General features: G+C 43.8%; 1 protein-coding gene across 1 annotated transcript in view; it reads left to right on the top strand.

The window, feature by feature from the left end:
- Window positions 1–11,797, top strand: part of ofcc1 (orofacial cleft 1 candidate 1) — an 88,075-nt gene extending 76,278 nt beyond the window's left edge. The window contains exons 22-23 of the mRNA XM_078291543.1: window positions 5,350–5,556; window positions 11,610–11,797. Of these exons, the coding sequence (XP_078147669.1) occupies window positions 5,350–5,556; window positions 11,610–11,756 (354 nt within the window). The 3' untranslated portion in view covers window positions 11,757–11,797. The remainder of the gene's footprint in view (window positions 1–5,349; window positions 5,557–11,609) is intronic.
- Window positions 11,798–12,630: the final 833 nt, after the last annotated feature.

A 12,630-nucleotide genomic window follows, 5' to 3' on the forward strand; every position in this document is an offset into this window, starting at 1 on the left:
CCAATGACGAGAGAGAGAGAGAGGGAGAGAGAAAGAGAGAGAGGAAGGGAAGGTAAAAGAGAGAGAGAGAAAGGGAGAGATTTAATTAGTCCATGGGAGCATGCAAATGGAAGGTAAAATTAGAGAGAGGAAGGGAGACCTGGGGATGAGAGTGTGCGTGAATGGTAATGATGGCTATCTAGTTTGGATCAATCATGGAGGGATCAGGGGGACTGACAGGCTCGCTCGTGCCCACGCCTTAGGCTCCTGTCCTGGACGGTCGCCAGCCCGTCTCAGCCTGCCTGCCCATGGAGGCCTCTCCTGTTCTCCTCCCTTCAGTCACACACACACACACACACACACACACACACACACACATACACATGCACAGTATATACGTATATACTTCTGCAGCACACATGCAAATGTTCAAATTCATTAACTTAGGTACACACACATACTTTTAGTTAGGAAACCTTCACATTTGACACCTAGAGATAAGTCACTCTGGGGCCTTGTTAGTTTGTGTTTATTAATCAGTGATGCATCCTTCCCCCCCGATGGCAGTGTTTTCAAAATGGTGGATTGGGAGGGCGCATTAGTTGACTGTGGGTGATTTCTTATTTGCTCTCCAGGCCTGCGATTGGTTCATGTCTCGACACATTGTTTTCATTATCCCGGGCATCAGTGGAAAATGGTAAAGGGTTCTGCAAGGTCACGGGGTCACTTAAAGTTTGGGAACTGCTTTGGTTATCAGCCGAGGCAGGGACGGGACTGGATGGGGTCACATTGGAAATGTCCTTTTGTTTAATTATGGTCAGCTCCAGACGCCTTATTTACATCTGACATGTCACAAAACGGAGGGAAATGTCACACAGTGATATTTGTGACAGTCAAGGACGTGCTAGACAAATATATAAAATGCACTATACCTCTCCCAGACATAGCTATTACTAGAATAGTCTCTCACCCAGTGGAAAATTACTATTTAATTCCCAGAAACTGTCTGCCCTCTTTTTAGCTGTTAGTTGCGAGTTTAAATCCTAATTTAGGTATGAATATGGGTCACTTTTTAAATATAACACAAAAGAAGATCTTTTTTAGAATGTAGTGCATTTATCCTTTTATCTCTGAGGCAGTGATGCCTATTTTTTGGCCTCAAACTATTAAAACAGAAAAGCATCATTATATCAGTGACAGGAATACTATTCCAAATCCATCTCCTGACATATTTTCCATTTGCACACACTTTAATGAACATGATTGACATGTCAGGCAAATTTTATTACAATTCACAGAGGATTTTTAAAAAGAGCACCTCTCCACAGGCACCTGTATTTAAGCCCTGAATGCTTTTATTTTGTATTCATATGTGGATGTGATATGATACGGTGAGTATAAAATCCCATCTTCTCTCAGAGAGACAGTCAGACTATATTTGTGATCCATGGTGCCGTGTCTGCAGCTGTGCCATCCCCACTTCCTGTGCCCCTACCCCCCCCTCCCCATCCTGTGTGTGCATTTGCGGTAATGTCTACAAATCCTGAAATTTATGTCCCTGCTGGAAAACATGGTTTGCCGTTTATAGTCCCCCGCTAAAAGAAATAAGGCCCGTCTCTCCTGATGCAAGTCAAGGGACTGATGCAGACTCTATCAGATTTCTAAATACAGACCCCAACAATAAATCCCGGCTTGATTGGGTTTGAATTGGGTTAGCTCACTTGAATGCTATCTGCTTAACCCACAGCTGGCCTGCCTGCTCCATGCAGGCATTGAACCTAAATCAGTCACTTAGTGCTATCAAATGGAACAATGGTGGAGTGGAGAGAGCACTCAAGCTAGGGCTAGAAGCCAGGCTAGCACCATAACGCAACACAACAGACCAGAACAGAGCAGTGTAGAACAGAACAGGCCCTCTAATGCTCTTTCCTTTTTCGTGTCTCAGCAATGATGCGTCCTGAGAGCCATGCTGCATTGCATGAAATGGCATCACCCAAACCGAACACACAAACACCTTTTCAAGGCTTTGTCTAGTGTTGTCAACTGGATTTCATGTGCTAATTGGCGTGGGATGGTGGCATGGCTAACATCAAAAAAATATATTTTCATGCAAGCGAAAATACATACACATGCACACCACACATGGGCATTTCAGCAGGTGTGTTTAACCAAAGTGACTTCGAGTATGGAGGCTGAATCCACAACCTTTCTATCACCACTGTACAGCTTGGTTCTTCAAACTCTGGAAAGGGGACCCAAAAGGGGTCACGGTCCTACTTCTTGCGGGTCCCTGCATGACCAGAAGAGCAATATTTTTCACTGAGCTTTGGTCGCAAGGGCAAACACATTTTTCTTTTTTCAATCATGACTGGAAATGTTTGAGAATCCTTGCTGTATCACAAACATACGACACTCATTGCAGGGAGAGAACCAGGCCTTTCTGCACACTGCTCAGTTGCGTTTCCTCGAGAAAACAGCAAATCAACACATACACACTATCCAAACAGATTGATTGCTGCCTAGCAGAGGTGCTGATTACTTAAGGAATTCAGGTAATCAGCTTTCCCCAGTGTGAGCCGTGGCCAAGCTAGAGGCGCAGTTGAGGCGATTCCACTAATGAGCGTCCGAATTAGCGTTAAAGAGATGCATCCCCGCGTCCCCCCCTCCCCTCCCCTCCCCTCCCTCCCTTCCTTAAATGTTCTCGGCTGGCCTTCTTTCTTTCTGCACTCGTGACTCTTTGACATTTTGACAATGAGGTCCTTTCTACTCACGGGGCTGTCTGGTTTGCAGTTTAGGCAATGTCTCTAATTACAAGTGGGGTAATGGCTCACACTGTTTTCTCGGTGAAGTGCCTAGAGTTGTGTTTGGCTAGCCGTTTATAAGTATGGGGTGACATCGATACACCGCCAAATTAAGGCTCTCCTTCAGCATGACCCTGCCACTCATGGCCCGCTGAATGAGTTAGCTTTTTTCCCTCCTCTGTTTTTTTAGACGAATCATAATTACAGAGCCAATTAGGGGGTCACCTTGAGTTTTACAAACTCTGCTTGAAAAACTTCCTCCTCTTGGTGACTGTGAGCCTGTGTGCGTGTGTGTGTGTGTGTGTGTATAGGTGTGTGTGTGTGTGTGTGTGTGTGTGTGTGTTTCTGTGTATGTGGTGGTGGGTTTTGTTTACAAGTGTGCCTGTTCTGTGAGTGCCCAAAAATGTGTCTGTATGTGTTTGTGTGTATGTGTATGTGTGTAAGCATGTACTGCATATAGTACTGTACATAGTTTGTGTAGGCGTTATGTTGAACCAAGGCCTTGTGCCTCATATTTTAATTAGGTTCCTGCCATAAACAGGGAGTAGAGTAGAGACGATGTGGGCCTGCCTTTGCCTGGCTAAATTTGGATTTTATTGAGGAAGGAATGGGTATATACAAGCCTTCATTTTGTTCTGTGTGTGTGTGGGGCGGGGGTTACTATTCTGTCTATTCAGTTCATCAGATGCAGAGGCTGATGTACCCTAATGCATGTGATCAGTGGACATTCAAGCCTTTACAGGCAGACACTATCAGAGGGAGAGAGAGAGAGAGCTTCCATGATCTTCACACATGGATGACTTCGAGTTACATGACCTATATAACATGTTACACGCTCTGCTTGCTCCCCGTGTCTCACCCTAATAGAGAAGGGCAGTGCATTACAGGTGCAGAGTGCAACCCCCCCCCAACACACACACACACACACACACACACACACACACACACACCGAAAGAGGTATAAACAACCCTGCCACCAGGATCATGTGTATGCATGATCACAAACACAACCTGATTCTTTACCTGCTGCAGACCAAGCCCCATAGGACTAGCGCACTACTAGGGATTAGCATGTTTATGTACACCAATGGTGCCAATTAAAATGAACAGCGCAGTGGTTTAGATGGTGAGGCATAATGTGGCACAGTTCAGCATGGTGCAGAATTGGCAGGACAGGTTCTTAGCTGTGGGTGAGAGGCATCAATGCATGATGCACCATCACTCAGCATCAGTTAGCTTAAGGAAAATGCATAATACCATGAATATTTTGAATGGCTGCAATTGTGTTCAAGTGCTTTACAGTAGGGCTACTGTAGGGAAGCCTTCAGCACTAAGTCACCTGTGTGGGCACCAGACCTGGTCGTAACACCTTCAATTATGTGAATTTGGAGGATACTCATGGGTTTCGGGTGCATGCACGAGAGGTGAAGTAACAGGTGCCCCAAAATCGAGCCAATGGAGTGTCGATCCTGGGTGCATCTGTGGCTGAGATATACAGTTGGTTTGACTACCGTTGACAAAATGTACTTATTGTAAGTTACTTTGGACAAAAGTGTGTGTGTGTGTGTGATTTACCAGCCCACATCCATCACATCCCTCACACCCATCCATGTACCTGCAGTTGTCTGGAGCTATAAGGTTTCCTCAGTGTGCTAAACTCCTGCAAGACTGCCTCATTCACTCCTTCTTAGTCAGGCGCTGCTAAATACAAAATCAAGCCAGTGCAGTTTGAGATTCTACCTCACAGTCACAGCTCATGCGGCTTCATGCACAGCATACGTCCCACCTTATTTGAACCAGGGCTGCCTAACTAAAAGAGTGCCGTCTAAATATTTGAGAGCTCCATATTTCCCAATGCTTCTTGACAGTTACTATGCAATAATCCCCCAAAAATATTTCTATTTGTCCCTGAAAGTCACTGGTAGCTTAACAGTTCCAGCGTCCTCAATGCCAAGATATGCAACTTTGTCTTATTCCACGCATGTAAGGATGATGGCACATTACTGAGGATTTCTGTCAAGGGTTGAGTTGAGTTGAGATCACTGAGGTCACACAGAGAGGAAGGTAATTACATTGCAGTGAGCAGTTCCCCAGGTATGCGTCACTAAACCTTCTCTCTGCATTTCTCCCCCCTCCTTCCTTGTCTCCTTTATAACTACGGGTTTCTCTCTGTCTCTCTCTTCTCTTATGTGGCATAAGACTCCCCCGACTGCTCCAACAGGTTACTGATCGTGTCTAATTGTGTGTGTGTGTGTGTGCATTGGTGTGTATTCAAGTCACTGCACTCACTCAGTATGTGCAGTATACTCTGGGTCTGCATGACGAGCTAACTGGTGGGCCACTCCTTCCCTCCCTTCCTCCCTCCCCCTCTACCTGCCTTTCCCCTCTATCCCTCTTTTCTTTCCTCCCTTCCCCTCTCTCTCCCCTCCTTCTTTCCATCCTTCCATCCCTTCCCCTCTCTATCACCCTTCCTCCATCTATCCCTCCCACCCTCCCTCCTCCCCTACATCAATCTCTCCCTCCCTCCCTCCCTCCCTCCCTCCCTCCCTCCCTGTATGTGCCTCACTAGGTGGCAGTGTACGACTACATCTGGACAGAGGAGGACCCCTTGGCGGGCTCTGCACCCCCCAACGCCGACCCCCCCAGAGAGGGCGCCCCCCCACGAGCAGCAGCGGGCGAGACCAGCACCCATGTGGCAGTCTACACCCTCTACCTGAGCGGGCTCCGGCAAAGATACAGGCACTTCCTCCGACAACCGGATGGGACTATCGTAGAGGTGGGATATCACTATAATATGTCCATAACATATTCCAAATTATGTGAATATACAGCCATTGTAAACATCATATATTTTTAACTGCAGTTGCTGTATGCAATAGTGAACTATTGCTGCACTCTTGCTCTGCCCTCCAAGACGAATTGTAGGGAAAATTCAAGTTTCAATTCTGCTTAAACTGGTGGAAACTTGAGAAACACACCTTTGTTTGATATCATTTCTGTTCAGTTCAACCTTACTGCAGCAACTTCTGAGGTATTAAGGGAGGATAGATGCAGAATAGATGCATCAAGCATGATGAGGCTACAAGTGTTTGCTCTGGCCCTTTTCTTGAAGCTTGCAACTTTCATCCATTTATTTTTTTGTCTTTATCTCATGTATTCAAGACACATTTTCATGCATACACACACAACCACTCACAGATAATGAAGCACTATGCTAGAGAGAGAGACGGAGAGAGGAAGACAGAGGGTAGAAAGACAGGGGTTGGAGGTTCGCACACCCCTCCTACCCTCCGTGACTCAGAGAGCGAGGAGAGAGAGGGGAGGGGGGAGAGGAGAGCAGAAACATGGATGCAGGCCTGTAACCAGTTCCTTATTCCTGATTCAGTACAAACAACAGACAACAGTACAGCTCTGTGGTTAGGGTTAGAGTAACCGTGGAGGAGAGGAGTAACCGTGACTTATTTTCAAAGCCTGCGTGTGTTCACTTCCACCCATTCTGCTTATTTCAGCAAAGAGACAAACCAGATCTGAATTTCTTACTGATTTCCAAAAAAGCTAAAGGATTTGTTCTGAGGAATCAAGAATTAGTTCAACAACCCCGTCGTCTACAACTAAAATCACCTTCCCCTTGGTCTTGTGATCTCCCTGCCTGGATAGTAACAACCATTTTTTATCAACAACCATTTACAATTTGTGTGGTGTGATGCAAATCTCGGCACCTCATCCCATTTAATACTGCGTCATTACTTAACGTCATTCACTGAAAAAGCAAAGAAGCCTGTCTTAGCAGTTCTGCTCCATGCTGAGCTGCACCACAAAATGCTTGACCATCTACATTACATTGTAATTAGTTTCCAGTTGTAACTTCTCATGTCCTCCAACCCCCTCCAAGACAGACAGGCAGGCCACAAACAGACTGATGCACAGATTGTTGCCTAATTAAAAGTAGCGCAAAGATGAAATTTGGCTTTTGTCACAACTGCTACAGTAGCACATGAATTCACTCCTTTCCTCAATCACTCTCTCTGTCCCCCAAAAGCAACCTGGATCATCCCAACAAATTCATATTTTAAAGTTTGAATGTCAGAGGGAGGAAGGGGGGGGGGGGGGGGGGATTTATATGTGCTAACGGTTAGCTTTGAGGCTCTGTTGCGTTCTAATGGTTCTCCGTCATAATTTGAGTGATGGCGAGCCTATGTGTGTAAACACACCACATGACATATCTATTACTTGTATTGCAGTGTGTGTGTGTGTGTGTGTGTGTGTGTGTGTGTAGCCTCTAGACCTGTGCATGGCAGATGAGACACATCTGGGGGGAGTTGTTCACACTAACGGAACACTAGTGCACACATATGCACACACACACATTCACAAAGATACACATACACACACACACACTCACACAGATACACAAATATGCACACACACACACACAGATGCCAGGAGGAGTCTTCAGTTCCTCCGAAAAATCTAATTCACTCACGGCACCCACAAAAACATGTATATACACGCAATAGCCACCCATACCATAAACATGAACACACGCATACATGCAGGTGCAGACACACATTTACTCGCTCATGCACACACACACACACACACACACACACACACACACACAGTCGTAGCTTAATCAGAATAATAGAATTCATTCTTGGCATTTCTGCTGTGAGAAATCATTTCTCCCCTACCGACCCTCCGCTCTTTAAACTGTGAAGACAGTTTCACGGCGGCCACCTCAGAGTGAGAGAATGGGGAGTACTGTCCTTGGATGACACACACACACACACACACACACACACTTTTTCTCTCTCTCTCTCTCTCTCTCTCTCTCCCTCTCTCTCTATCTCTCTCTCTCTCTGTCTCTCTCTCTCTCTCCCTCCCTCTCTCTCTCACACACACACACACACACACACACACAGTGTCCCTTGGGTGTTCCTGTCTGTTCCTGGCAACTTAACAGGCAGGGACCTACAGTAGTGAGAGATGCCGATGGCGTCCTCCTTCACCCGCTGGTAGTGGGGAGCGATAACACCGACGCGCAGCCTCGCCGAGAGAGCGCTGCGCCTTTCCCCTTCCCCTTGCAGCGCGGACCCCCACTTTACATATTCAAAACTAATCCTCCCCTGAATATATAGACTGGTTTTATGTATAGAGCGAGATCCAGGAATCACCATAGGGCATCCCCGGCACTCGGAAGAACACTTGAGCTGATTTTATTAGTGCTTTATGTAATTCTGCCGGCGATATACACACTGCGACGGGGTGCTGTGTACAAACTGGCCCGCAGATGTAAGGTGACAGCTCCTCGGAGAGAAATAACAGCCGTGCAGGCAATCCTACAAAAAAAATAAATACAAAATGAAAGAATAAAATAGAAAATGGCTTTACTATTCAATCGTAAGAGATTCAGTGACCAGTAGTGCATATACAGTAGGTCCTCTCCCTGCTTAGATTTATGGCATTTTAAAGCTATTTTATGGCTTTTCCTGTATAGGCTTATTACTTTATTCACTTATCCGAATAATAGCATGGTTTATGGTGATGTGGTTACATCACTATGTTACCAGGCTAAGCATTATGCATTAGGAATACTGTCTAAGCAATAAAGACTAATATAATTTGTTATTCTTTCAGATAAATATCCCTTGGTATATTCACCGACTTCACGTAACTTGTATTTATTACAAAGCTTTCACATATCTAAAAAAAAAAAAAAAGATCTTTACTCTCTTTTTTCATTTCATTTAATCTACATTTTGTACAACATAAAACCTGTATAATCTTTGTATTCTTTCTATAGTCTGTTTCTGATCCAGTTCATTAGTGTGGATGACACTTGAAATAGGAGAATGACAGTAACGACAGTATTCATTTGACTTCATTTGACTACATTTCTCTGTTAGTCAGTTTAAATGCCTAATCCTGCTACTTAAGTAGTCACTTCGTTCACTGAGGAAATATTGACGGATGGCTCATTTCCTTTAAAGAGTGCTGTTTTCGCAGGCAGTGTCCTGGACACCCATGCCCCGAAGGACCTACTCCTCCCTTAGACTAACATGACCACAGCTCCAGGGGCTAGTAGCTTTGCATAATACCCACAAATTTACACCCAAAATTAGTCTAAACGAACACCTCAAAAAGCAAGCCCTGGAAGTGGTGCCCTGAGCTATAGACACTGTTTGGAACGAATAAAACAGTGAGGTGTGTCCTGTTTGATTTGTTGGAGAATGTGAGACTGTGGGAAGCTGCTTGAGTGACTGAGTAAAAGTGTCATGCGAATTCTGAATATTCATGTTTTTCTGTTGTTTATTCAGCCATTATTGAACCAGGTATGTTGACTGGAAGCTGAGCCCTCAGTTGCATTAATAGGAAGAGGTAGCAAAGGAACGGAATGAGTCTATTTGAAGTTGTGGGTGTGTAGTAAAATATCATGATAATGAACTCTTTATTGACTGGCATATTGAATTCTACATAAAGAAAGTTAATATTAATGATCCATCATATGCTATCATTCAGTCTGTTGCCTAAGGCAGGTTTCTGTAATACTGACCATATAGGAGGAATGTTCCAGCTGAATCACAACAATACAAAAAGTTAAAGCAACGTTCCCATCAGTGTGCTCCAATAAAAGACATTAAAGGTAAAGTGAGGTGTAGCTTTTCAAACACTCATTACCTATAAACAGATGTTCCCCAGCTGCCAACTCACAAAATGCGCTGCTGACAACAACTGTTGGGGCCGAAATTATGCAGGGAAATGCATCTATATAACCTAGGACCTTCAGAGAAGGCCTCATAACCACTCTGTCTGAAGAAACAAGATGGCTGATGAAGAAATTAATGCAGGCAAAGTCATTATCTTCCCTCCTAAAACCACAGTGGGTTTATGTCCCCCCGTGCCGTTTTTTCTCCCAGGCTAGCATTTAAGTGTCGATGGACTTATAAAAAGATAGGACAAGCCAACTGTGCTCCTTTCGTCTCCTTTCCTCCATATGGGAGGCAGCAGCATATGCAAGAACTGGCTCAGCTTCTGTAAAACTTCCATTAAAGATGCACAACTAAGGCTCTGCCAGCTTGAATATTACCTCTCTACGCAAATTATTTATGGCTCGGAAAAAGCGCTGATGATAAGCATCTCGAGCGTCTTGTATAAATAAAAACACTTTTCTGTGCAATTTCAACTCTTTTTTTTCCTTTTTTTGAGATGTTTTTTTGTCTATTTCTAGAAAACAAGGGATCTGAGGTTCACTCACAGGAATGTTTTAATTGTGTTACATTCAATTATCTCAACCTGAGCAGGAATGACTGTGTTGTTTTATGCATGGTTTATATAATTGGGAGAGGATGTTCCCCATGTGCTTTGTTAATAATGTGACGACAGCGATGAAGCTGATGAATATGATGATGATTATTATGATGATGATGGTAGTCAGAGACAGAGTAAGAGAAATAGAAAGAGAGCAGAGCAATGCAACATGGGAAACAACACAGAAGATTGCATTTCATATAAGGGACGCCTCATCGACATGATATGCCATCAAATCTCTCATTAACAAGGACCCTTTGTCCCGGTTCTCCGTGACTCAGCCCGCCGTCCGACTGCACATCACGATGACTCCTCGTCGGACCAATATTGACCTAATTTAGCATGCAGAGAATATGAAGAAGTTAACCTTTTGAAAAACACCTTGCAGCAACATTAATTGACAAACCGCATCAATTCTCCCTCCTACCCCTCTTTTGTAATTACTCTGCCGCACGTTTGATTGCCGCTGCGGAGCTGAGGACCCACGCTTCATTTGCCGTGAGGTCACCGGCAGCCCTCAGAAATATGAATATGATTTATACAGGAAGTGAGTGCGCTCTGTATGCTGTGTGCCTGTGTCTGTGTATGTGTGTGTGTGCTGTGTCTGTGTTTTGTGTGTGTGGCTAGAAGAGACAGAGAGAGAGAGAGAGAGAGGAGAATGTCCTTGGCTATGTATGTTACATGAGGAGATTAATGCCTCCCTGGCAGCCATATCTGCTTAGCGGGAGGACTTCTCCAAAGTACACCGCATGTAATTATCCGGCAAGTTTATACTAGTTTTAGATAAAGAAGCACTCTGTGGCACATTTTTCAAGTTTGCTCAATTGCTGCTCTATCTGTGTAATTTGCCGGTGCAACTTTACAAAAGCGCCAGCCTACATTTTTGACATGAGTGCTTGATGGTGCTATTATGATAATATATAGAGCTGAAGCCGCATGGAAAGAATTCAATAGTCATTTTGATTTAACCCATCCGTTGTATCAGGTTTTTCAGTCATTGTTTACGCTACGCAATTTCATTTCTTGTATTTTCTCGATATGTTTATGACATGACTGTAAAAATATATTCAATTTTCTCAACATCTATTGGGTTTACCATTTTATTATGTCTTAAAAACAGTAAGGTAAGTTGTATTTGATGCTACTGTACATAAGTAGGCCAACCTAGAATTGCGAGAAGTGTTTCCCCTCTGGGACTAGAGGTAGTGTTGTCATATAAAGTCTCCATTTCTGCTTCTCCTCCAAGTTCGCCTGTATGCACTAGGACAGAGGTAGAGACTCTGCATGACAACATTACTCTTAGGCCCCAAGGAAAATAGCAGTTCTCCTGCCAATCTCAGTCATTGTCATCCAAGTTCAACTTGTACTTTGAGATGCTTGATACATATGGCCCCAGGTTCTCAAAAGTACGCAGAAACAGTTGGGTTTGATATTATTGTACTGTTCATTTGAGGTTAAACTTTCATTCAGGTTTGCTGGCTGAGCGCTATTGACCGTAGTGTGTATGGGGTTTTGCTGAAGGTGATCGGTGACATGGAAGAAGCGGATAATATGACCAGCATGGTGGCCTGCCCAGGTCAAGGGTCTGCCAGACAGAAGGAAGAAGAGGAGGGCACAAGCTCTACCCATCAGCTACGAAAGAGGAAGAAGACATTTTGGCGTGAGTGATGTTCATAGAATGAAACTGAATTGACTTGGCAGTTCCTGGTAAAAAAAAAAAGCAACTTCATTATTTACACAAAACTGTATCTTTTTGCATCCTGGACCCATGTTCTGTACAAACACACCTATCACACCCATCACGTCCAAGCTGCTGTTTTTCAATTACTTCTGACCCTCTTACCTGTGTAAACCTTTTTAACTGTTGTTTGTCTAACAGTATTTACACAGTTTTATTGGCTGCTTCGTCCCCTCAGGGTCCCATCGTGCTCGTGTTGAGCCAGTTGGAGGGAGTGGGTGTGGCTTCAGTTTTGCACTGCAGGACCTCAGCCAATGACATCAAAGCAAAGGCAGGGGAGAGTTGGACCCTGAAGTGATGTAAGTCCTCTTATCAACTGCCTTCTTTGACTGAAGATCTCTGGAATACAGTTGTTACATGTCTTCAATAGTTTCTGTTATGTGTATGGTTATGGAAGTCAAAAGAGTAAAAACATATTAAAATTGGAGTACAGTTCCTTTCCTGCCACTGGCTGGAAAGTGAGCCATAAATCATTCCATCAAGAGCCTACTTAAGGTATTTTTTTCGGGAATAAAAATGTGAATGCATAAGTGTATATATGTGTATATACTATATGTGTATATAATAATAAGTGGACTCAACTCTTCAAGTGCTGAGGACTTCAAAAACAGGAAAAAGAGATATATTTAAAACATTTTTCAGCTATTTATCAGTGATTACTATTAAGTGATTATCGTCTATACTATTTAATGAAACAGAAACTGTATGATGTATCTATAAGTAAACTCACAAATATCGACTGTATACAATCAAAATGATTTATGTTGATTACAGTGAGCAAAAGGTCTTTATATCTGTTGACTC

The sequence above is a fragment of the Centroberyx gerrardi genome, chromosome 22 (genome assembly GCF_048128805.1).
Source record: "Centroberyx gerrardi isolate f3 chromosome 22, fCenGer3.hap1.cur.20231027, whole genome shotgun sequence".
NCBI lineage: Eukaryota > Metazoa > Chordata > Actinopteri > Beryciformes > Berycidae > Centroberyx > Centroberyx gerrardi.